The following is a 25459-nucleotide window of genomic DNA, read 5'->3' as shown; positions in this document are numbered from 1 at the left end:
AGACGGAAACACTAAATAATGAAACTCTCACTTTGCCAGCTGTCCTTCCATGCAAAAAAACAAACAAAAAAAAAAACATAAAATAAAGTGGCATTCAACAGGCAGCAGGTCTTTGACCAAAGGAGACGTCCTCGCTCACCTCAGCCTCGTTTTGATGCAGCTGCCAGTCACTGAAGACGCATTTCACACAAAAAAGGAAACTGAAACCAGCACACAGACACACGGCCGCCTATAATATTTCTGTGGTGCTCCTGTAGGCCTAGTAACTGTGTCACATCTGGGGTTGGAGAGAGTGTGCTTTATCGCACCTGGGTATGAAATTGAAGAACTGCCGTCACCTCTGAATTTCATATAAAAGAAAAAATCCTGCATATTTTAGCAAAATGTGATGCAGACGAAAACGTCCCAGGCCTCCGAATATGACCTGAAAGATCAGATCTGAGACGACGCATTTCTGCAGTTCACACCTGAACTTATGTGATTTCTGAGCTTTAAATTCTCAAAGCAGTCAAATATGCTTTAATATCGGACTCCTTAAAAATATAAAAGGAAGGTAATTTTTTTAAGCGAAATAATTTTATAAATATAATGTTTATATATTTTTGGACTTCAAGATTGTTTTTTTTTTCATTTATTTGTGTAAATTCAAGTCCATGAAGAATAGAAATAAAATAAAATAATTTGATGAATAAAATATTTATATATTTTTGGATTTTTTCCCCTTTATTTTATGAATTAAATATATATGAGATAAATATATATAAAAAATAACTTCATGAATATAATATTTGTATATTTTTAGGCTTCAGAATTTTTTTTCTCCTTTATTTGAGTAAATTCACTGAGTAAATTCAAGTCCATGAAGAATATAAATAAAATAATTCAATGAATGTAATATTTATATATTTTTGAGCTTTAGGATTTTTTCCCCTTTATTTGAGTAAATTAAAGTCCATGTTGAATATAAAATACAATAATTTGATTAATGTAAAAATATATATTTTTGAGACTTCAGATTTTTGTCTCCTTTATTTGAGTAAATTAAAGTTCATGTTGTATATAAATAAAATAAAATAATCTGATGAATGTAATGTTTATATGTCTCTTGGAGGAGCCTCTGGCCGGCAGCCGGATAAAGCGGCGGCCAGGCTGCGGGCCGCCGGCAGGGGGCGCCAGCGGGCGGAGCCACAAGTCTCCCAGGCAGACACTCGAGACATGTGGCTGAGACTTTCTGAAAGCTGCGCTCCGTTTCAGTTTTTAACTATAAATAACCGCCGGGTCGCCCGATTCGTCCGCTTTCCGCTGAGAAACTCGAGTTCGGGCGTTGAGACCGCCGGGGATCCGCGCTAGCAGCCGCCGCAGCCTCGCGAGCCGCCGCTCCTCGGTGAGTAACAACACGCAGCTAACGGCTGCTAGCAGCTCGCTAGCAGGGCAGCTAACGCGACGTAGCGTCTGTTAGCTAAATCACCAGCTAGCTAGCATGTGACCTTCAGTTCAACCAGCGTGGCTAACGAGAGACACCATCCAGCCTGGTTTGCTACGTAGCTGCAGATCAGGAGCCACTTAGCGAGCTAACAAAATGGCTATGTTTTTAGCTAGCATTAGCCACGGAGCTAGCGGACAGCAGCCGTGTCGTCGCCGTTGTGTCGGCGCTGCCAGCGACACTCTCTCGGCTCTTGCTGCTAGTTTAGTGTCGTGCACCAGCCAGGCCGGCAGGAAGCTCCCTGAGGCAGCTGGCCGCCGGATCAGCTGCTTGTTTACGACGAAAACAGCAGCGGCAGGAGCGATAACCAACTTCGGCTAAGCTAACATGTCTGTAGGTGGTGCGGTCGGATGCGCTCGGCGGCCCTCGGGCGGAGCTGCTGCGGGCTGACGGGAGGCTGCTGTGAGGCTGCCCGTCAGCTGGTGGCTCGGCGCGGCGGCTCCTCTGCTGGCCGAGGCCGCTGCTGGCTCCGGGTTTATTTTAGGCAGCTGGAAATCAGACTTGTTGGTTTGAGACCAGGCCGGAGTCTCCCGATCAGGTTTCACTTTTACATTTTATATCCTCCTGTTATCTCTGGAGTCCGTTTGGCCAAATCCAGTCTTTGTTTATCGCCTCCAAACACATTATTAACATTTACTTTGCTTCATATTCCATGACTTTTTCCGAATTTAGTGGCGACAAGTGAGTAAACATGAAATTACCATGAGTTGTTTTCAATGTCCGGGACAGATTTGGTACACATCTGTGTTTCCTTGGTGTCTGTTTCTAAACTGTATTATCAGCATTTTACACACGGTTTTTTTTTTAAGCTGTTTTGGATACTGAGCCACTATATCATGTCGTGTATAATCCTCAAAAAACTTTCTTCAGCTTTAGGGCCCAAATCAAACACAACCACACCTGCAGCAGGGCAAGAGCCACTGATAGTCTGTGTATAAGGGGGGTGAGCGGGGGAGGTTCTGTTTATTTAAAGGGCTGTTTACGTCGTCAACAAGACACATGAAGTACCTGACCTATAAACTTTGGTACTTTTGTTATAATCATTTTCTGGAGGTTTAAATTGCTGGGGTCAACTATAAAAAGTGTCATTAAATTTAAAGGTAACAGGAGGGGTAGGACTGTTGTCGTTGCAGTGATCAAAGCGAGCTGGCAGTAGGATCCACTCTCAGATTGAAAGCACAGGCCTGAGCTTCATGTTGACAGTCTGAGAGAGAGAGAGAGAGAGAGAGAGAGAGAGAGGGGGACTTCTGAAGCTCTGACTGTAAATATCAGGCATTTACACTCCATTAACGAGTCAGGACAGGAGAAAAAAAATGAAAGAGTTCTCCACCGACCATGAATCTCAGTTGGTAGTCAGATGTTGACTTCATATTGCCCTAGGCTGGATTGTAGGTTTTTCACTGTTAAATACAGCCAGTCAGAATATTAAATGGAAACTTAATGTACCTTTAGAGACAGTTGTTACCAGGGCTGGGACGATATGTTTATCTCCTGATTCGATACGATCACAATCCTTGGCGGCTGATCCGATATGCATTGCAATTCTACAGGTTTTGTTATGAATCAAATGTGGCTCATTGAATCCACAAGAGTCTCAGCTTCCCAGTCAAACCCGATTCATGCAGCTCCAAGACAGTTTAGGCCCCAGTCTGCAGAAATACACCATTTTACAACAGGCCACAAGAACACATGTGGACTGCAGGGTTTGTGGCCCAAAATGCATGGGATTAGCAGAAGGTGGGCATGTCTGCAAAGGGGAGAGCCGTGGCTGCCCAGAGAGCCAATTTTCATTCACACAGCTGGAGGTCAGAGGTCAAGGGACCCCGCTGGAAATGGCCATGCCATGACATGCTTGGTACCAACAGATTCCTTAGGTCGTCTAGTTTCTTATGATACCAGTTGATTAAATCCATTCTGTAATTTAAAACATTGCGGGAAAAGTAAGAATCACAATACTTAAGTGAATAATTTTTTTCCCACCCCTAGTTTTTACTACATTATAAATCATTTTGGAATTTCAAAAATAACATCCTTATCTAACACTGATAAACCTTCAATTAATTGTATGTCTAAATGTGTGCATTTTCACTTCATCATTGCGTGTATCATATACTGTCAAATTTCCAGATATCTATCGGCATCAGTCTCAAAAATCTACTATTAGTCAGGCTGTAGCTTGGAAGTGGTTCATATACTTTTTCGCAACAAAAGTTTTGTTCACATTAGTATTAAGAGTATTTGTTTACAGCAGACTTTCAGTAAGACTGTTTTTTTTAGTCTCTGTAAAGGTTTCACTGACAGAGTGGTCTGTTGCGTTATGACCTAATTTCTTTTTTACTGCAGTTTATTGCTGTGACGATAACCACCACGGTTACGTTGATGCCTACCACGGGGTGGAGCTCACCACGTTTTTTTGTGGACAAAAAGTCCATTTGAGATATGGGAATTTTTGTGTAAATTTTTCTGAGTGTGTTGAGAGACGTGTAGGTGGACCTTTGTTCAGTTTTGGGTGGACAGCTGCCGTTAGCGCCATAGAAAACTAATGGCAGCTGTCCACGCTGAGTTGCAGGTAGACTTGTGCAGGAATGTGGCGTCAGAGTTGGATTTAGAGAATCGTGCAGAAAGCCTCAGACCCCGTCTTGTCTTTATGTTGATTTTTGACTGACGTGACCATTTGTCCACAGTTGTTCGACCAGTTGGACTCAGAAGTCGTTGCTCTCGCTCAGATCATTTCGCCTGTTCCCGTCCTGCAGGCAAGAGGAGACTCGTTTTGTCATTGTACTGTTTTGATTATATTTGGGTTTTTCTTCTGTTCACTTCATTGAATTAAACTTTTATACGTGTTCAATCAGTTACATTCAGCTTCATTCATGCTGTTAGATGATAATTCCATCTTTTCACCATAAGATATTTACATTAGCATTTTTGTAATGGCATTACATAGGGCCTAATTAGTGATTACTTTTGCATCATAATTTTCATTTATATTGAAACAGCTGTTAAAATGGTGTGATTTTTGCTGGGGTCTGTATCAAACAAACATGTTTTTTACATCTAGAAAATACAACACATAGGCCAGGGTATCTCTGTAGCACCATAATATTTTATTTATAACAATGTTTTATCACATTTCGCCTCTATCTAAAAAAATTGCAGCACCAGCGTTTTGGATATTGCACCGGATCATATTGAGATTTTGATAATATTTCGATTGATTGTCCAGCCGAAATCAGTTGAAGGTAAATTTGAGAGCTGTCAGTCATTGGCATGTCAGTTGCTTTTGGCCAGGTGATTAGTGGAGGGCGGGGTTAAGCACAAACATTATGATGTTAGTGATGAATATGATTGTCAGTATGTTAATAGGTGATGGGATTTATTTAGAGAAGTGGCTTTCGTAGCATTTTGTTCTGTTTATGATCGGACTTGTGCTGCTGCTGTGATAATGGGATCTGAATCGAATTGTCTCCATAGGCTTGATAAAGTAGCTATCGACCAGTTGCCGATTTTAACAGCACGAGATGAGCAGTGAAGTTGTTTTTTCTCACCTTTTCCTCTTCACTTTGTTTGGTTTTGTGTTGCAGTGGTGATCAGGGCAGCCGGGGCCGGACATGACTGGAGCTGGAAGTGGTGAGTGTTTTATTTTAGGCTTCATGTTGATTATTGGTCATCTGCCAGCCAGGACAACAGGCTGTAACAATAATAATAATAACTAGACTTTATAAAGTTTCTGAAGAAACTTTGATGTGCTTGCCTTGCGAGCGCCTGGACATGCGCTAAATCAGCAGCCCTGTGCTGTCTGTGGGCTGTGTAGTGTTGTGGCTCTTGCCCAGGCGGGGAGTTGAACCCTGGTCTCCTGCATGGCAGGCAGAGACACTATCCACTGTGCCACTGGGGCGTGTGTGGGCGGAGCCAGAAATGAGGCTCTATGAAGCACACAGCATGAGTGACAGTGCTGCTTCTGTTAAAAATCACCTAAACGTAGTGGTCAAACTACTGCTTTGTTCTCAATGACAGTAAGTCCGAGCAGAAAATAAAAGGTATCATGAGAAAGGCAAGGCTTTGGGCTTTCAAACTGTGTCAAAATTATTTTCCAACTCCCAAAAATGCCCACCCTAGAGCGAGTTGGAAAAGTGTGTCCTTCTGCTTCTCTCCTGAGACTTTGCATTCCAGATATAATGGGAGTCTATGGGGGAGAGAGCTGGCACTCCTGCCTCGTTAAGGGTCACAGTTTAAAAAGTTGAAGCTACTTTGCTTTTGTATTTGCATTTTTCAAAGCACAACTATTTTTCCTACTACTTTCCAAAAAATTATGCATGTGGAGTGAAAATTGTGGCCAGGAGAGCAAGTTTAAGACAAAAGTTTTAGGCGAATTTTCAGGGCTGCTCCACTCTAGCCCTCAGGAATGCCACTCTAGCTCACTCCATTAGTGTGTATTGCGTTTGGAATTCCGACTTTAAACTGGAATTGCAGAAAAACGGAAAGTCTGATCGGTTTGAAAATCGACACACTGCTTCTTCTCCACAAGATGCACGTTTTTCGTATTTGGTGCGTGGACGCAGGTCCAAAGCTCTGGGTCCTGGAGCCGTCCAAACTTTTGCCAATTCATTTCCTATGGCCGAAATTTTCCACAAAAATTGGAATTTTGAGAATTCCGTGGGTCGGATTCCTTATAAAAGTAATAGCACACTTCTCCCAATGGGGCCGCACATTTTCCCAATTCATTGTGTGGGTCTAAAATGAAAGCTGTAGGAGGAGTAGCGCGCCGAAGGATTTGCAGAAAAATAAACTATAATAAAAAGAAAAATAATAAGTATGCAAGATAATAAGATGTGTTGCCTTTTCAAGGCAAGCACATAATGATAATAATATTGGTACTAATGCTGTCACTTTTTATTCAAAGTTTGAATGCTCCTTTTAAGTGTCCAAACTGTAATGAACTATTCGAATCCAAAATGGGAGTGCAGGATGAAATTGTGACAGAGCAGCAGACTGTTTGAAACAGGGTGCTTTGAGTTCCAGCAGGTGGCGCTCTTACAGCGTCACGTTGATTTTAGTCTGTGTTGAATTTAAGAACATTGTTCTGTAAGAATGGAAGGACCTGGCGATGCAAGCCGTGCTGAACAGCTGTCTGTATGTTTCAGGCTGTGAAAACAAACTTCCTGCAGGACAGTAAAGACTATATCGATCTAATTACAACAAAATATATAAAAGCACGCATGGAGGCTTTTTAATTCTGCATTACATGACAAAATGATTGCAAACTCTGGAAAAAGCAACTTCCATAAAATACAGTGATAAAGCGTCTCGGGGGGGTGAACAAATCATAAATGCATGTGGTTGTCCTGTGGTGGGAATAACTTGTAATGAGAAATATTTCGTAACAGCATTTTTTATTTAAAAGCGTGTTTGCATTGTGTAAATGTGTTTTGACACCAGGATTGCTATGTAGCTCGTACACCAGGTGAACTTGGGCTCATCATGTGACATTTCATTCAAAGTTCATCTTCATGTGTAGGGCTGTGTGATGTGACCTAAATCTCATATCCTGATAACGATATATGTCACGATATAGCACATTTTCAATAAGTTACAAAAATAAATAGTTTATATAAAATGAACATATGAAGAAGTCTATTTTCTTATTACATCTTGAATTACATTTTTGACAAAAGGCACTTAATCACATTTTATTATTTTTCTCCTTTTATTTGGAACTTCTGAGCAAATTTTCAGTTCAACAGTAAACAAAATATAAAATGTAAACTAGAAGTGTCTGGCTTCTTGGTTGATGGCGGTGATGTTTTAATGGTGTTAATGTTTTTTAGTGGTCAGTGTTGTGTTTGTCAATAGAAAAACAATGAGTAAAGGTTGTTGTTGCTCTGGTGGGGGTTTTCATTAGCCTGATGGTCCGAGAAACTCTGGACATGCCCGGTGTGAGTGGAAACCATCAGATGCCATCCCAAATATTCCCAGTGGTTCAGTGGTTTAAAAAGAAAAAAAAAAAGAAAGAAAGAAAACAATAAGTTTAGTCAAATGGCATGTTATTGACCAAGTTTTGGCTCTTCTGCTGCGGTGTTTTTCCAGGTGGCCAGGGTGCGCCTGACGGCACGGAGGCAGAGGAGGCGGAGAGATGTCCCATCTGCCTGGGCGTCCTGGCCGGAGGCGACCTGGCCGCTCCCGACAGCTGCTGCCACGTCTTCTGCCTCGGGTGCCTCCTCACCTGGGCAGAGGTGAGAGTCCACGCCTCCACGGCTTTAATCTGGGCTCCAGTCTGATGTTTGGTCATCTCTTGTGAGCTGGAGCTTGTCTTTTGATTTTTAGGACAGAATGTGAAACCTACACACACACACACACACACACTGTGGTTTATATCAGTGTGACTTGATGCTGAGGTGAGACGAGTGGCGGTCAAACGATACAGGTTTTTCAGTGGCCGATGCTGATATTTAATGCCTGTATCATGTTGTTTGTTGTTTTGTTTTTTTTGCATCTGATTAATTACAGCAATTTAATAATACATGAGACAAAGAAGTGCTGAACTTAAATGACCATTTATTTAACGCTAAGGTCGTTGTCTTGCATTGTCTCGACCATCTCTAGAGTCAGTCAGTGTTTGGAAAAAGCTAATGAATGCAGACGGTCAGTATCCAGGTGTTTTTGAGTCCAACTATTTGCACTACAGCGCACGTAACTCCTTTCTCATTTGATCAAAATCTCTATAAACAATATGAGACTTAGTGACTTATGAGAGTTTATGAGAAATAGTTTTATTATTGTTCAATTGATATGAGCTTTTGACAAATGATTGTGGGGGGGGGAAAGAGCATGTAGATCCTCCCGGAGAAGTTGTGTTTTGTCAAGGTCGAAAAAACATCTGAAACAACTTACTAAAAGTCAGTTTGGAGGCTCTATAATACCTGTTTCATTTGATCAAAATATCTTTTTGAATATCAGCCCATGAAGCGCTGAAGTATTTCTGTTTTGAAAGCCGATGCTGCCGATATCCAGAGATGGCACGTTATGCTGACCTCATGATATGATTCAAAACTTTGATATGTAATCAGTTGAAGGTTGGTGACAAAAACCTGTTGCATCACTGGAATGTGTTTATTTCTGAGCCTCACGTCTTTCTGGCACCGGAAGTGTCTAATCAGAATGGCAATGATGTAAAAATGTTCTCATTTAAAAAAAAAAAAAAAAAAGCAGATGATATAGTTTGGATGGCCAGCTCGTGAAACCAGCGGGCGAGCCGTCTTGTGCGTAATTAAGTAAAATACAGCTGATGTCGCAATTCATTTTCACGTTAGACTGCATTTTGATGTATTGTTCCCTCCCTAACCGTGTTTACATTTGGCCATTTTCATTTCAAAAAAATTAAATTGTACAAAAATGCAGAGCCTCCACTTGAACGTTTTTTTTTTTTCACTGAGACATCCCGGGACGCTGAAACTCTCGTTTGAAAGCCGCCGTAGTGAGAGTTAAATCGGCTTGAGCCCCTTTGAAGCAGCTCGGTGTTTCCAGAGCTGCTTGGCTGAAATCGTGGCCTCACTGGCCCACATATCAGCAGACCTACATATCGCTCGAACCCTAATTCTGCACCATGCTGTGTGCTCGCTATTGTATGTTAATGAGCTTTTTGTTGTGGTGTTTGTTCTTATTTTTCAGTCACAGACGGTTCCTTCCTGCCCGGTGGACAGAAGGCCTTTCAGTGATGTTTACAAATGGGACCCGACTCTGGGATGCATCCAGGTCTGTCCAGTCTCTGACATCGTTTCCCCTCGTTTTCACTCAGCAGTGATCTTCATAGAGCATGATATCAATTTGTTTTTTATGATGTCACTGCAAATGGTCGTGGTTACTTTCTCCTTTTTTTGCCAGCATGATGTCAGAGCTTGTTTTCATTTATTGATTCATTTTTTTTAAAATTATTTAGGACGCCTGTGTTTGTAGAAAGAGCGCTTAATTTCACATTAGGTTTGAAGTTATTTAAAGTTATTTAAAACTGTGTCTGAGTCAAGACAAGCACTTCAGCTCGATGCTTTGCATAAGAAATTTTAAATTTCCCGCCCAAACTGAGCGTGCTGTAATTCACGTTGTTTTCAGGTCCCTGTGAGGAAGCGAGCGAGTCAGCCTGAAAGTGAAAAATGCTGCTGCAGAAACCCCGAACAAAACGTCTGTCTGAAGTGAGTGTCAGCCGGCCGGCTCGGCTCCCGTGAGATTCATTTCAGGGGTCTGAAGGGAAAGTTTGCAAATCACATTCGTTTTCGTGCTTTGAATACTTTTGACCATTTGACTTTAAAATAGAACATTATGTAAAGTGTTTGGAGAACACGGTTGCTGATGGCTGTTTTTTTTTTTTTTTTTTTTTTTTCTGTAGGAGTAAGCAAGGAAGAAGATTGAGACGGCAGAAGGTGGAGAGGGCGCCAGATGCCAAAGGAAAAGGGCTTGTGAGGAAATGTATGTTAAAAAAAAAATAGTAATAAATCATTTCCTTCATCTGACTGAGCAGCAGTTTGTGAAACCAGCTCTGATCACGTTTTACTGTGTTTCCTCCAGGTAGTGACGACGACCCCTCTTCACTGAGCAGAAAAAAGGTTTCGTAGTGTTATTATTATTTTTTTGTCTTTTTTTTTTTTTTCCCACAGAAAACACAATTCAACACCCAAAAGCATTTTCCAAACTATTTCTGTCAGGTTTACTGTGAGGTTTCCCATTCCATGTGTGTGTTATGTGTGTGTGCAGGGTCCAAACTTAACATTTTTGCAGGTAAAGTGAGAAAATGTACTTGCCAAAGATGTTTTTACCTGCCAAAAAACTGTATCATGCATTATTTTGTTCAAATAATCGCATCTCAGAGCTCCAGCGTCGTTGAAATACTACCTTGTGGTGGATTGCCAGCTTTCTCCATCACCCGTATTGATTAAGAAAAGAAAGAATGGCTTGTTTTTGATTTGTTCACATAATTACATCAAGATTTTTTTAGTGGAGAATAAGTGTCGTGAGTCGTTGGTCAACATCAGTAAGTGATCATACCCGACCTTTCATGGTGAAAATCAATTTATCGGCCAATTAGCCAGTAACTCCAATTGATTTAACAGCCAAAGCCAGTTAATTTTGGACCCTTTTTGTGTAAAATGTTTCATTAGTCTTGTGACAATCAGCTTTGAATTATTTTTCCCCCCCAGGTGAGAGGAACAGAGTGCTGTACTTGGTCACCGTCTCCTTTCGGCTCATTGCTGGGCACTTTGACACAGGACATGTAAGTCACTGGGGCTCTGCATTCCCCTGCTTTTGGTTTGCTCAAAAAGCTTCTTTTTAAATTGTAACGTCTGCTGTAGTTGAGTGTAATTATGTTGATACGATGCAAGCAGTGAAAGAGGAAAAAAATGTTCAACTGATCACAGCTAAATAATCAGGTTTTCGTTTTATGATAATTGCGCTGCAGCAGGAATTTTGCACAGTGGTGACTCTAAATGGCAGCGAGGGGGTAACCATTTGAGTTTTGCACACTCCAAAAACAGATTATTAAACATGATGTCATTAAACTGCACTCAGCTCATGTTTGCCAACCCGGCTGGTCTGTGATGTTTTATACAGAAGAAAACTAAACACTGGAGAGAGAGAGAGGGAGTTCAGCTTTCTCCTGAGAGGCGGCTTCTGAGTTTTGATTTGTCACTTCCTATACACAGAGATTACCTCACTGTGTCCACATCCAGCACTTGAATTTCATTTCGGTAAACAGGATGAATCCGCTGGGTCTCAGTTACACTCCTCTGCTGCAGTGTCTGGTGAACTTTTAAAAACGAGCTCAGTGCAGCTTTAACGTTTGTGAAAGTACATCTTCATGACTAACGACCTCTCTGTGTGTCCATATCTGTGTGTCGCGTCGTGTTGTGCGTCCTGCAGTGCAGATCCTGTTTGCGCGGCAGACGAAACGCTTTACGACGCCGAGTTCAAACAGTGCAAACCACAGACGCAAGACTGTCCGTGGCTTTCTCCTGCTGCACCCATACCTGCTAGTGGGACATCGAGGTAAGAAAACCCCAACTAGCCATTTTAAATCTTAGTTTGGTTATGTATAATCAGCATTTCTGAGTCATTCAGCTCTAGAGCGTTTAAAGTTTTACCTCAGTTTATTTTTGAAAGACGAGAGCAATGCCATGCAAGCCCTGGTGGCACCGAGTAACCACAATGAGAATCTTGGTCTTCTTACATAAAAACCTTATTATAGTTTGTTACGGGCGATAACAAAATCAAACTGACTAGAGTTAAATTTGTTGCCAAAACTGGCCAGTAAATCAGCTGTTTGTGAGTCATCTGGATTCTGTTACAAGCCCATGTCTTCCTGTAACTGGGCACTGTCGGCATAAACAAATCAAATACAAAATGCAGCACCGAACACTTTAACACACCACGGTTCTTTCCAAAGAAAACAATCTAGGTGCAGTTGAAATTCTCAGTGACACCAAAACAGATTCCTGAATTATTGTGCCTGTTGATCAAAGAGATTCGGATGAACTGTACATTTTTGTGATTCTCATCTTTTGCAATTTGTCAGGATTATTGGTGTCCAACCAAACATGTTGGATGCACAGATGAGCATAGTTTTCGACCAAGCTTATTTGAGATTATTTGCACAGGAATCAAACATAAAACAGTGAGAAAAGAAACTGGTAAAATGTTATATGAAATCAAAAGAAGAAAAGATGCAGTTTCTCATTTGTTCGGGTGAGATATAATCCTTTAAGGGTCTTAGAAAACATCTCACCTTCAAAGAAACATTCTTGCTGAAGCTGAAAGACGGAAAACCTTTTTATTTTTGATGTTATGGTGGTTTCACAGAAATCGTTTCCATCCTTCAAATTGGAACCACAGCCCGTTTCCATTTGGACCGTCATCATCTCCCTTTACCTCCAGTGCATCATTTGGCCCTGGTCATTTTGGTGAGTCATGTTACGCAAATCTTGTTCCTTGTCCTTTTCAGTTCCTTGAGTCATGGCAGGTATTCAAATTATTTTGGCACTTCGGTTTGTAGTATATTGATAATAAATAAATAATTAATTTCAGAATGGGGCACAAAAAGAAAAATAGGGGCCCTTTCCACTGCAACTATGCCAAACCTTTTGGCACTTCTGCGGCACTAAAAAAACACTGTTGAGCAAACAGCAGTGTTCAAGGTTTTATCCAAGGATGAGATTCAATGGGAGCTCAAGGGAATGAAAAGAAACACGGGAAATATCACTGTTTGAGGGAGCTTGGCTACTTGCAAGATCCTTACGAATGTCGAGTAGTTTCATATTCTTAAAAAGTGCATTTAAACAGATAACGGCAGCTTTTACAAAAAAGATCAAATTGTTAAACTGTGATGAAGTTTCTCGTGCCAGTTCCTGTTTGGGCTAGTTCTTTCCCCCGTTTGAATTGGTTCTTGTTTCCTCTTGCAGTGCAAAAGGGCTCTAAACCACTTATTTCCTTGGTTCAAGCCCAAGAAATTTCCAAAACTTAGTTTCCATTTATAAGTCTGTCTTTTTCAAATGTGAAATAACATTGTAATTGATAAACTGCTAATTTTATCTCAATATCCATTGTGGCTTTTGCTCACAAGGTTTCTGGTGTCCTACAGTGTTTCAGGGTGTCGTCTGTGCCGTCACTTGTCCCAAAGGAGGAGAGAAGAGGGGCGGCCGGGCTTCAGGCTCCAAAGCTCCCACCAAAGAGGCGGAGACGCTACCATCTAGACGATCAGGACGCAACAGCAAAGCCCAGGAACAAACCTCCGCACCGGACCCCTCGTCCTCACCACAGTCCAACTCATCAGACTCCGACGACGCCACTGGTCAGTCCGCCAAGCCAGGCAAAGCTTCTCAGGTGCCTGCAAAGAGAAAGGGGAGGCAAGTAACAAACCGGAAAGCCAGCGGGAAACGGAAAGCCCCAGCGAGGAAAAAGGTCTCTCCCCAAGTTGTTAACAGCCCAACAGCAAGTGCGGAGGAGGATGAAGAAGGGAGCAGCGAGGACGAGGATAAGGAAGAGGAAGGGGACGAAGTAGATAAGGAGCAACAAATGAACAACACGGAGCTGCAGCAGTCTGATGCTGAAGGGAGCTTCAAGTCAGACCAGGACGGGTCCAGCCCTGCTCATGAGCAAGGCAGTACAGAACCTTTGGGTAATGATGTGGGAGAGGATAGAGATGAGACTCAGGAACAATCTGATGCCCTAGAAGAGGGACAGAAACCAGAAGAGGAAATGGCAGAAGAGAACAGGTCTTCGCCCTCAAACTCTCCTCCCAGTAGCCCTGGTCCATGCTCGGATGGTGACCAGGATGAACAGGATGACGAGGAACCGCAGGGCAGCACCATGTCCTCTGGAGAAAAGGACTCTGAAGAAAGGAATTCACCATTACCTTCTGACTCTCACAATGGGCCACTAGAGAATCCCATTTGTTCACACTCTGATGAGAATGAGCAGGATGACAACATGGACATCTGTGCAGGTTCACCAGAAGTCAAAGGTGAGGCATCTTCAGAGGAAGTGAATTTAGAACCATCTGAGAGCTCCTCACAACCTGGTTCCCCTTCTGCTGTAGACTCTAAACAAAATTCAGACACCCCTGAGAAAAACACTTCTGAAGACATGCATGTTAAAATACTCGGCATAGAAGAAGGTTCAGTTGATGAGAAATCTATGGAAGGGCCTAAAGATGACAGTCCAGCCAAGGATGACACTAACGTCGTCCCAATGGACTGCAGTTCGCCCAGCAGCGAACATGTTGACAATCTAACCGTGGAAATGCCAAGTGAGAGCACCGCTCCAGCTGCTGTGGACCCGCATGCTTCGGCAAGCCAAGATACCAAGGAAGAAAGCAACAAGGGCCGCCAGGAGAGAGACAAAAGCCCTGAGAAGAAGAATGGCAGGCAGCGGCGCTCTCGGTTCCACTCGCCCACATCCTCCTGGTCACCCAAAAGGGACTCCAGGCGAGATTCATCAAGGCGTTCGCGGTCCAGAGAGCGTGATGGGTCATCCCGCACTCGGAGCAGAGAAAGAGACAGAGACAGGGATAGGGACAGCGAAAGAGACTATTCTAGGCGGGAGCGTAGCCGCGAGAGAAAGAGGAGGCGGTCCAGGAGTCGATCTAGATCCAGATCCAGGTCTCGGTCGAGATCTCGATCCAGAACGAGGCCCTACAGGCGCGGGCCAAGCCCTGAGCGGCCAACCTCCAGAGAGTCTTCTCCTCAGAGGAAGGACCGGAGGAGCGGGGGTGGCTGGAGGTCCGGCTCTGGCAGTGACACCCGGAGGTATCATGGAAGCGCTGGCCGTTTTGAAAATGGAGCGCTCACCGAAACATCCCCCGATCGCCAGGGCCGGTCCAGCAATCCTGACTGGGTGCAGGAAAAGACTCGTAGCGATGCTGACACCAGGAACCGGGACTCGGGCTTTGGCGCACGCTGGGATGACAACCGCTGGGAAGACAACCGCAACAGTGGGGGGGTTGGGGGAGACTCATGGGGTCGGGGGGGGTCGGGGGGGCTCTGACCGTGGCCATGGCACGGGGCAGGGTGGCTGCAACCGCTCCTTCTACAACCAGCAGGGGGAGACAGGGGAAAACCGCTGGCAGCCCAGAAACAACTTCTCAGGAACAGGCAACAATTCAGGGAACGACTCCTACAGCCGCTTCAATGAAAACCGCGGTGGAGGCCGGAGAAAGGAGGCGGAGCCAGGTGACACGGTGCTGGACCGGTCGGGTTGGTCGTCAGCATCCAGCTGGGCTGTTAGGAGGACACTACCAGCAGATGTGCAGGATTATTACTCCAGGAGGGAGCGAGGTGGAGGACCAGGAGGCTGGAACCGACAAGAGGAGGAGCAACCAGCAGCAGCAGGTCAGTTTACTCCTCCACCAGCTCTGTAAAAAGAAGCTGCTTCTATAGCCATTTTTCAGTGGTGCTGCTAGAGAAATGAGACAGAAGAGCTCCAGTTAGCAATATCACATCATTTTTTTTTTTTTTTACAGTACAATGACCCCTTGCAATGTTAGTCTTCAATGTAGGCCTTCTTTCCTGGTTTTAGCGCCACACATTTCTGTATTCCTGAATTTTATCTGCACATTCTGCAGATGAAATTGTCCTAAATTCAATCAGTCATACGAGTGATTCTGTCGTTGCAGTCAGCACTGCAGCGAAAGAAAAAGTTAATTCAGAGCTTACCTCTGTACCTGAAGGTCTGCAGCTTCACTGCTTTTTCAAATTCGATCTAAGAGACAAAGTAATCCAAGTAATCCAACAAGAGCCTTGTAAGTGAAATGTAGCCCTCATGTCCACTCCAAAAATGCACCTTCAGGTTTTGTACAAGAGATCTGCTGTGAACCTGGAAGCAGGAGTGACTGTTTACAGAGTTTGAGCTCTCGGCACCCTCTTGTGGTTGGAAATTGCAGAAAGCGGCATTATAATAACAGTTAGTTAAACTTAAATTTTGCTCCAAAAACACCAAATGTAGCCCTGTTTTTCAAGATTGATTCTCTTTGAGAAGAAGAAAAAAAGATAACTTTCATACTGTCACTTTCACCAGAGGCTCAATTGTGTAGAAAATAAATAAATGAAGTGACTGATTTACTTAATGAACACCTGTGTGAGGGATGCTTTCTGCTCTGTATTTCTGACAGTCAAATCAGCAGTCAGTTTTCTCTCTCTCCCTCTCTCTCTCTCCCTCTCTCTCTCTCTCACACACCCACATATACACACTGCTATCTCCACATTAGTTGGGCTTACACTCATTAACAAGTTTCAGCCGATCAGCACACAGTATGTTATGTACTCACTGAGCCTCTGTCTGTCAAGCCCTACACTTTTTTGGGAAATGAGGGAACATTTTACTGTTGCATGGCTTTCAGACTTTCAGCTGCGAGCTGGGCTTCTGTTTCTGCCGCTGCTTTGCTGCTGCGATGCGGGACTCTGTTAATGTTAGATGTTTAACAATAAGACCTTCGTGACTGCAGATCCACTGGGCCCAGTTTGAAGGAAACGTCAGACAAAGCAGAGGCTTGCATTCGTTCTGTCTTTTATATTTTTAAATTTGTCTTCCTTTTTCTTCAGATCCCCCTAAAAATGAGTCTCTTCCCCCGGCGGTTCCCGGTAACGCCCCGGTCCCCGTCATCAACGCAATGCCTCCTCATCCTCCCCAGCTGAACGTGCTGCATCATCACTACCCGCTGCAGGGCCCGCGAGGAGCGCTGCCGGTCAGCCTGCAGCCGGCGGCGCCGTACGCCATGCCTCCTCAGGTCCCCATGCACCTCCATCCCGCCGTGCCTCTGCTGCAAGTCCCCGCCGTGGGAGCTCAGGGCCTGCCTCCCCCTCCCCCGCCGCCGCCCCCCATGCAGCAAGGCAGCCAGACGGCCGCAGCCCAGCCAGACAGCCACATGACGCAGGTACGACACGATGGGATGTGGGTGGCACAGGTGTGAGTGTGGAGGGTTTCATTGCAGAACAACGGGTGCAAGTCAAAGAAATTACATTGGGTAGAGTCGACATTGTAAAGGCAGTTCTGGCATTTTCATTGAACCTGTTGGCGGCTGTCTTTGAGGAATGATTGAATAACTTGGTTGACACAAAACAAGCACCTGGCAGACTGGTAGGTGGATCCTCCTGTCACAGTGTGCGCAGCTCACAGCAACAACCAGGGTTAGGGTTAGTCAATACATAAAACTAATTAAATTCATCCGCATGCTGCTAAAGTTGAAAATGATTGTAAGCTTCTTCATATCCTATCTCAGACTAAAATTAACATTAGCTAATTACATGTTGTCAGGTGAGTTAATTCTAACTAGCTGCGTTTTTGTAAACAACGTTATTGATTTATGGCAGAGCCGCACAACAAGCTACCAGATATGGCTCAGCTGCTCCAAAAACCAACTGTTTCTATTGGAACCAAAATCAAGAGCAGATAATACGCACAGCTGTTGCCTTGGCGATGTGACCCATCTGGAAATACTGTGATCTGCTGTGAACCAAAGGCCCATAATAAGTAATAAGTAATGTAGGAATAAGTGCTTCAATCAGTTCCCTGAATTTACTGAAATGACACTGCTGACGTACTTAGTGTTCACATATTCAGCAGAGAATTCAAGAACCACAACAAGCAGTAAGTTCAGCGAGCAATATGCAAACCCTGTGTAACCTTTAAACTGGAAAAAAGGACATGGCTTAGGCCAAACAAAAAAATACCTTGGGTTCCGGTTCCTTGTCATTTAAGGGCATGAATAGGTAGGGAATTTATTTTATTTTTTATTTTATTTAGCATTTTAGGGATGGATAGGGGGGATTTATTTTATTTTATTTATTCATGGGAAGGATGGGTAGGTAGGGATTTTATTTTATTTTATTTTTATTTTCAGAAGCGATGCATGGGTTGCTTTTTAAATATAATTATTGCAATATTTGCATAAGTTACCACCTTTTTAACGGACGGAGCAGCGTTATTACTAGCAGAGGGAGGGGTCTCTGGCTCGCATTGCAGTGCTAGGTACCTGAAGTCGAATACACCCATCACACCCACCGCCATAGAGCCAAGCTCCACGGTGGGGGCAGCTGCTGCACTTTCAAATCTACAATGGCACTGTTTCACCTCTTTCACTGCATCTGCAAAGGTTGTCTCTTGTAGTCGGATTATTTTCGCTGGTGGTTAGAACAAACCACACACACCATGCGGAAGTCCATTCTTTCCAGCCAGTGCTGTCGGTGGCGCGTGATTCCATGAAGTTATTTTCCGAAGTTACGCGAGAACATCACAAATAAGGCGAGTGCAACGTACATCAAAATAAAAGCCCTGCTTAACTTTTGACCAACGCCAGCAAGGTCCCACTCGGTCACATAGTGCATTTATTTTATTTTTTTATTTTATTTTTACACAGAGGCCAATAAAATAATTTGACTCGGGGGTTAAATGGGACACTCGGTCGGGAACCGGAACCCAGAGTTTTTTTTTGTCTGGCCTTACCTGATCAGGAAACCAGGTAACTTGAAATGACCTCAGTAAAAATCTTACCGGACGCTTGTTTTCACCCAAACAGGAAACCACTCGAGTTAATTTTAATCATTAAGTCGCGCTCAGAGCAGCAGCTGATCTCAGTTTTCACTTTGAGCCAGAGAGCGGCAACCACTAACTGAAATCAGCTGCTGTGTTTTTTTGGGTTAGAATTAATAGAATAAATATCTCCGTACTCTCACCTCTGGATTAAGTCGTCAAGACTGACTTTGTTTTGTGAGGTGTGGAGAGAGCAGCTGGCGCGTCATGTGACAGGCCTCGTGATGCCGCGGGGCTCACGATGCTCTCGCCACCGCCGCCACCGCTCGCACGGCGCTTTGCATCTCCTGACTCGGCACCGCTCGCCTCAGCAGACTGCCAATTTGACTCTGAGTGTTTTTAACGTTGTATGAAAACTGTACGTCCCCTCAGGACGGTCTTTGCAGTGATTATGGGTAATTTGATGCTGCTGATGGTACTTGGCTGTGCCTCTTTACCCACGCTGCATCACTGCTGCACCCACAGTCACAGCAGAGCACAGCCTCTTGGGTATATTTGAATGCTCACAGAGGTAGTTTTTAATGTGTTTTTGAAAACAGTCGGAGCCTGGGATTCGAGTGATTCAGTAAAAACCTGAAACGGGACAAAAATAGTTTCAGTTTTTTCATGGAGAAACGACAAAAGGGGGGAAAAGCTAAAATGACACGAGGGAGACGTGAGTGACCGCCTGTCCTTAATCCCTGCTGTGCCTCAGATGGCGAGCGGCATGGTGGCTTACGGGAAACCCCCCCTGCTGCCCACCCCGACCAAAGCTGGCGTTGCCATGGCGACACAGGGCCAGCCGACCGCCAGCCAGGCGCTGCCATCCTCCACGACGCAGCCGGGGCAGCACAGCAAGGCTCAGGCCGACAGCTCCAAGAAGGAAAAGGTAACGAGGCCCTTACTGTTTGTTTACCCAGGGAGCGCTTCACACTGACTCCTCTGAACAACATGATGTTTGGAGACAAAAAAAGGTTTTTTAATGTGCTTTCAGGTGAATACAAGGAAATGTGAACACAAGTTGAAACAAATTGCTTTGTTTTTGGCTGCTGAATGGGAACCACAGAGCGTTTTAGCGTCTTCCTCTGCTGTGTTTTGTTCCTGCACACTGACCGAAAACTTTCAGACGCCTCACTGTAATCACTTTTTAAACACGCGCCTGGTATCACACACCTGATAATCTGTGTCCTCTTCTCCTCCCGCAGAAACAGCAGATCCAGGAGAGAGCGATAAATGAAGTGAAGACAGCCATCAAACCCTACTACCAAAAGAAGGAAATCACAAAGGAGGAGTACAAGGAGATTGTCCGCAAAGCGGTGGAGAAGGTGAGTCAGAGCAAATACAGTCCTTCACACCTGTCAAACACTCCTGAGGTGTGTGTGTGTGTGTGTGTGTGTGTGTGTGTGTGTGTGTGTGTGTGTGTGTGTGTGTGTGTGTGTAGAGAACACAACCTCATACCACACCTGATTGTCTCAAATCCAAAATGAAGTTTACTTTTATTCAGTTCTGTTCTGTGTGAATGTAAATATACCTGATAATTTGATCTATATTTTGCCCTGGTGGCAGTGTTTCCCAATCTACTTACAAATCAGCTTTTTTTTCCTCTAGCAGCTCACAAGTCAAGGGCTTTGTTTGAGTCGATACATTGATTTTTAGGAAAACCCTACTCATTCTGCCTTAAGTTAAATCTAACAATCAATATATAAAATCATAGCGGTTCATATCAAATTGGCACCCAAGTTTCTTTTTCTCCGCTTGTGTTTTATTCATGTTTTCAGTTCAATGCAGGTCAGTGAAGTAACTTGTGTAGTGGAGGTTTCAGTACTTTCAAAATAAAATAAAAACTGTCTTATAATTACAGCTAAGAGGCCAACATGAACGTTTCTCCCCAGTTAGCAGCTCATGTTTAACTCTGTGTGTATGTGTGTGTGTGTGTGTTTGCTCAGGTGTGCCACAGTAAGAGCGGCGAGGTGAACTCCAGCAAGGTGGCCAACCTGGTGAAGGCGTACGTGGACAAATACAAACACGCCCGCAAGAAGTGACGCCGCGGCGACGCTCTCCGAAATACAAAAAAAAAAAAACGAAACAAAAAAAACCATCAGCTGCTCAAGTGCAATTTCCTCTCGCTGGAATTTGGCCTCCAACCTGAAAGACGCCGGAGTGCCACCTTTGTTTTTGATATCTCTACCTTTCATTGAATGAATGAAGATTTTTTTCTATAGATTTTCATATTTTGTTAGTAAAAAAAAACAATCAGAAATTGTAACGCAAGAGCCCTTTATTTTGCATAGATCCTGTGACGGGGGGGAACTACTGTACGCAGCCCGGGGTAGCGGGGGGGGGGACGACTAAAGACGGGACGCTCAGTGAAACCACATCAGCTCATGTAGTGGAGGATTTCTCCCAGAATGCCAAGCTGGTACGACGACTTTCTCCTGCCTACGCCTCGGCCTCCTGATCCGCATCGCTTATGAATTGAATATTGTCTTTGTTCCTTTTTTAAAAATATTATATAATGATATTTCAGATGAAAGCTTAGTTTAAAAACAAAAAAAACAAACCCAAAAAAAAAAAAAAAAAATGTGCATTGCCTTTATTAAATCTCTGTGGCCCCGACGCCGGGCCGGAATCTTGTGAGCATGATTTGTTTCAGGGAGCTGATTGGCCGACGAGTCAGGAAGTGGGACGGCCAATCAGCGGCGAGTGTGTAATTGTCAGACACAGGTGCAGGGGTTGGCGTGTGTGTGTGTGTGTGCGTGTGTGTGCGTGTGTGTGTGTGTGGGGCGGGGTGCAGGTGAACTTCATGAACACCTGCCCCCCCCCCCTCCTCCCCTCTCCCCCCTCCCCCTCCCACCCCCGGCCTGGATGTTTAATAAATGTTACTGCGTGATCATGAACTGTGCAGAGAAACCCAGAGAGTAGTGAAATAAATAGCTGCTTCCTGACCGTCTGTGTGTCCTGCTCCTTCCTTCCTTCCTTCCTCTCGGGGAAACACACACTTCACAGCCGGAGTTCGCCCGTTTTTTTTTTTTTTTTTTTCAGCTCGGACGCTCCGAGCGCGGACCCGCCTTCCCCCCGGCTAACGTCCGCAACCCGCTCAAAAAGCTGGGACGGCGTTTTACACAAGCTTCCAAAACTAAACTGCACGCACGCCCGTTACGTTTGATCATTTTAACATTTTTAACTTTTGAAAACTTTTTTTTAAATTGTCCAAAAAAAAAAATCTGCTAAACATCATCGAACTCGAATTTTGTTTCATTTTAAATTTTTATTAGTTTGGATGTTAGCCGGGGGAACGGGGCTAACAGTTAGCGTTTGTGTACAGCGATCATCTGAGAAAAAAAAAAAACATAGATTCTTAATCTGTGCCTGCGAATTACAAATTCATTCCTCAAGGGTTTGTAAACGGTGGCCTTTGATTTACGGTCTGTAGTTTTGCAAATCCAAGAAAACAGTTTCTAAACTCTCTGCTCTCGGATTCGTAATTTGTGGCTGCAGTTTACAAATCCATGGGCAGTGATTCATAATTCAGTGGCACAGATTATTAACCCCAGAGCACGGTTCATAAATCCTGTGCAGTTTTCTAAACTGAGTTTACGGATTAACACGGGTCTTTTATTTTTCTTCTTGACCCCAGGGAGGCTCCGTACTTAACAGCAGGGGGTGGGAAGGGAATATCTTTTTTTGTTGTTGTTGTTTTTTGTTTTCCAAAATGGGTGCACTACCCCTTTAAAGTGCTAATCTGCTCCTGTGCATCATCGAGTCCCTGGAAAAGACTTAAAAACATGACGGGTCTGACCGCTGCTGTGCTGCATCAGACCCACCAAGAAATAAATTTATTTGTGTGAAAATGTTGTGGATCATCACATCTTCAACAAACAGAAACAAAATCAGCAGATTATTTAAGAATATTTTCACTTTTGAACTTAAGATTTGAGTGAAATTATCTGCACTGGGTAACATACGAAATCAGGGAACTGTAATTTAATAATTTGATGATAAATTTGGGTAAGATAGGTTTGCACAGAGCAGCTGCAGTAACTGATCACCCTTTGTTTCTCGTACGGGGTTTTAGTTTCTGCACCAGATGGCCCTGATTTATCAGATTATGAATGAGATTATAGTTTGGTGGGATTAAGAAACTGTAGAAATGTGTTTACAGAGTATTTGAAGGTTACACGGGAGTTTTAGAACTGGTAGAAACTAGAAATTTATCTCCACTGCGGGGAGTTATGGGAGGTGTTCTGGTCTGAATGTGACAAGTTGGCAAATAAAAATATATAAAAATATAAAAACCTTCATGACAGAGTGCTCAGTGTTTACTTTTTGCATTAACACCGCAGCACTAAGACATTTACAGAGTTTACAGTTACTTTTTTTTTTTCATACCAACAGTCTGATTGTGTTGGAAAACAAAAGGTGAGTAAAAGCCAGTCGAAGCTGTTGCTGTAGTTGTTCCTGGTTTGACCACCAGGGGGCGGCGTTGTCAAGCTTTTTGCCACTTGGCGCTCAGAGGAAAACACCCAAGACCAAAGTTTGAATGAGTTTTATGTCCAGACCGCAGTCATAATGGTACATGAAATGCATTTTTATGGCACTTTTCTAGTCTGCCAAACACCTTAAAGGGCGTAAAACGTTTCACCTCACATTCACACACACACCTTCACACACACTGTCACACACTGGTGGTGGAGGCTGCCCTGCAAGGTGCCAAGCTGCATGTCAGCGCATACAGATTGAGTGTCCAAACCATCAGTTATGACAGTCAGTCGGTCACTAAAACACCTCATTTCTATTGAATAATTGAATAATTCTCCGTTAAACGTTCAAACAGGTGAAGCTTTGGTGTCTGTTCCTGCTGAACTCCTGCGATACGTTTTTTTTCCCCACAAGAGGAAAATTGAGGAAGAGGAATTTAAAATAAATCTCAACCTGCGTGCATTTGTCAGAAATAACAAGGAAGGAGCGTATCTAGGTCGAGAGACGAGTTAGGTTTCTTTTTTTTTTTTTTGTTTTTTTTTAAAGAATTGTCTGGCACTGAATGCAGATGGACCAGGTGGAGGTTTTCACCAGGGCCGGGGCTGCCACAGGCCTCTGAAAGCCTGTGGACGGGCTCCAAAACAAGGCCTTGAGAGTTTTTGGAAATGAAACGACGGCAGTGGACGCACTCGATGCTGATCCCTTCGCATTTCCCCAATCAGGAGAACAAAAATACTCGCATGGCTCTTTATCGCCGAGGCATCAGTTCAGTCGATAAACCGCTTGTATCTCAAGGCTTTTATCTTTTCATCCAAGCCTCGACATGTCAGATTGTAAAACTGCCTCCTCCTGTTGTGCACCTCGATTATGAAACAAGATGCAAAATATTAGTCGCCTCTTTGAATATTTGTAAAGCTCTTTGACAACCTGCTGCTTGTTTTACGTCATCTTGACTCAAAATGATTTTTTTTTTTTTTTTAAATGTCAAACTAACTGAGGTGCCGTCTTGACCAGTAGGACTTGCTGCAAGAAGAGCTAAATAAGGGATTAATGAGATCAAATAAAGACGGTTTTACTCCCGAACGTGCTGCTTTTGAGTCCTCAGACCTTGAACAGTAAACGAATCATCACTTTGCACTTTCCTCCGCAGCTGTTACATAAGTGCAGCCGAGAAAAGTGTGCAAACTCTGCACCGAGTCTCTTCGGTTTGCACCAAACCAGACCTTGAAAGTCTCTGAACCCTTTTATCATTCCAGCCCATTCTGAGACCTGTTTCAGAGAGGGGGGCCAGCGGGTCTTCAGAGGGAAATAAAAGGTCGACAGTAGAAGTTAAATAGAAATAATGAACATCATCTGAAAGCTGGGAACCTGAAGATTGATTTGAGATTCATGTTATTATCATATGTCTTTAATTATCTTGAGTTCCCATGTTCAGTTACGCGTCATAAGCAATTTTTGAGGTTGATGCCGTTTGTTAACCAGATTTGGTGTGAAATTTAACCATTTTAACCCTTTGAGAATTCATAGAAATGGACAAAAATCCCTCCAGACTTCCACACTGGGACACCAAGACCTTGAGGGACGCCATAGAAACGTTCATGCTTTGATTTGGTGTCAAAAACTGTTTTTGTGAACAGAAACTGGCCCTTACTGTCGATAAACCTGGAGAGCCAGACGTCCTCTGAACGGCCTCGCTCTCTAGTTTGTGTCTGTGAAGTTTGATGAGGCTGGGATTCTCCTGGAGGTCACTAGAGGTCATTTTCTACAGTGAAATGGCTGCTATGGGGGCCAACATCATCACACAGGAATCAAATGTGGCTCATTGAATCCACAAGAGTCTCAGCTTTCCAGTCAAAGCCAACTGATGCAGCTCCAAGACTGTTTAGGCCCCAGTCTGCACACACACACCAGTTTACCTTTTTATTTTTGCGATTGCTGCACTAGTCCAGTCATTTTATGACTCAAGGTCAAACAAATTGCAACAGAAGCAAACTCAACTGATTTTGTATCCTCGACAAGTTTCAACAAAGACCAAAATATAGCCCATTCAAACGCCTATTAACTTTTTTCTCATGTGAATAGGGTAAAAATTTTAACCTTTAGGTATCACCATTAAAATTGCTGAGTTGATTACTTACCTTAAGGCAAATAAAAAATGTATTGCAAGTTTGTTGAAATTGTTTATTGACATGAGCAAATGGTGCATATTTGAATTATGTACACAGTAATTTGCATAAATGCTACAACAGATATAAACCTTGGGTATAGCCAGGTGAAAATCTCATAATCAATCCTGTTGACATATAACAGTCAAATACTAAACATTAAGGTCTGAATGGAACCCATTTAGGCAACCAATGAACATTAAGGAAGAAGGAACTTCAAACCAGTCTTTAGTGATTATCATTGCAGCATGTCATAACTGCTCCACTAAGGTGGTAGCAGTCTTGAAAA

General features: G+C 43.5%; 1 protein-coding gene across 1 annotated transcript; it reads left to right on the top strand.

Annotated features, from left to right (window-relative positions):
* The first annotated feature begins 1168 nt into the window (after positions 1-1168).
* Positions 1169-21134, top strand: scaf11 (SR-related CTD-associated factor 11). The gene is given in 17 exon segments (XM_030045330.1): positions 1169-1384; positions 4168-4236; positions 5065-5110; positions 7568-7713; positions 9149-9232; positions 9587-9666; positions 9861-9940; positions 10040-10077; positions 10669-10742; positions 11390-11515; positions 12326-12426; positions 13104-14961; positions 14963-15351; positions 16561-16892; positions 19242-19415; positions 19732-19851; positions 20473-21134. Coding segments are annotated over 15 exon segments (3717 nt in total). The 5' UTR covers positions 1169-1384; positions 4168-4236; positions 5065-5091; the 3' UTR covers positions 20569-21134.
* The last annotated feature ends 4325 nt before the right edge of the window (positions 21135-25459 follow it).

This window comes from Myripristis murdjan, chromosome 23, assembly GCF_902150065.1.
Source record: "Myripristis murdjan chromosome 23, fMyrMur1.1, whole genome shotgun sequence".
NCBI lineage: Eukaryota > Metazoa > Chordata > Actinopteri > Holocentriformes > Holocentridae > Myripristis > Myripristis murdjan.
The sequence above is the reverse complement of the archived record's forward strand: the minus strand, read 5'-3'. Positions and strand labels throughout refer to the sequence as shown.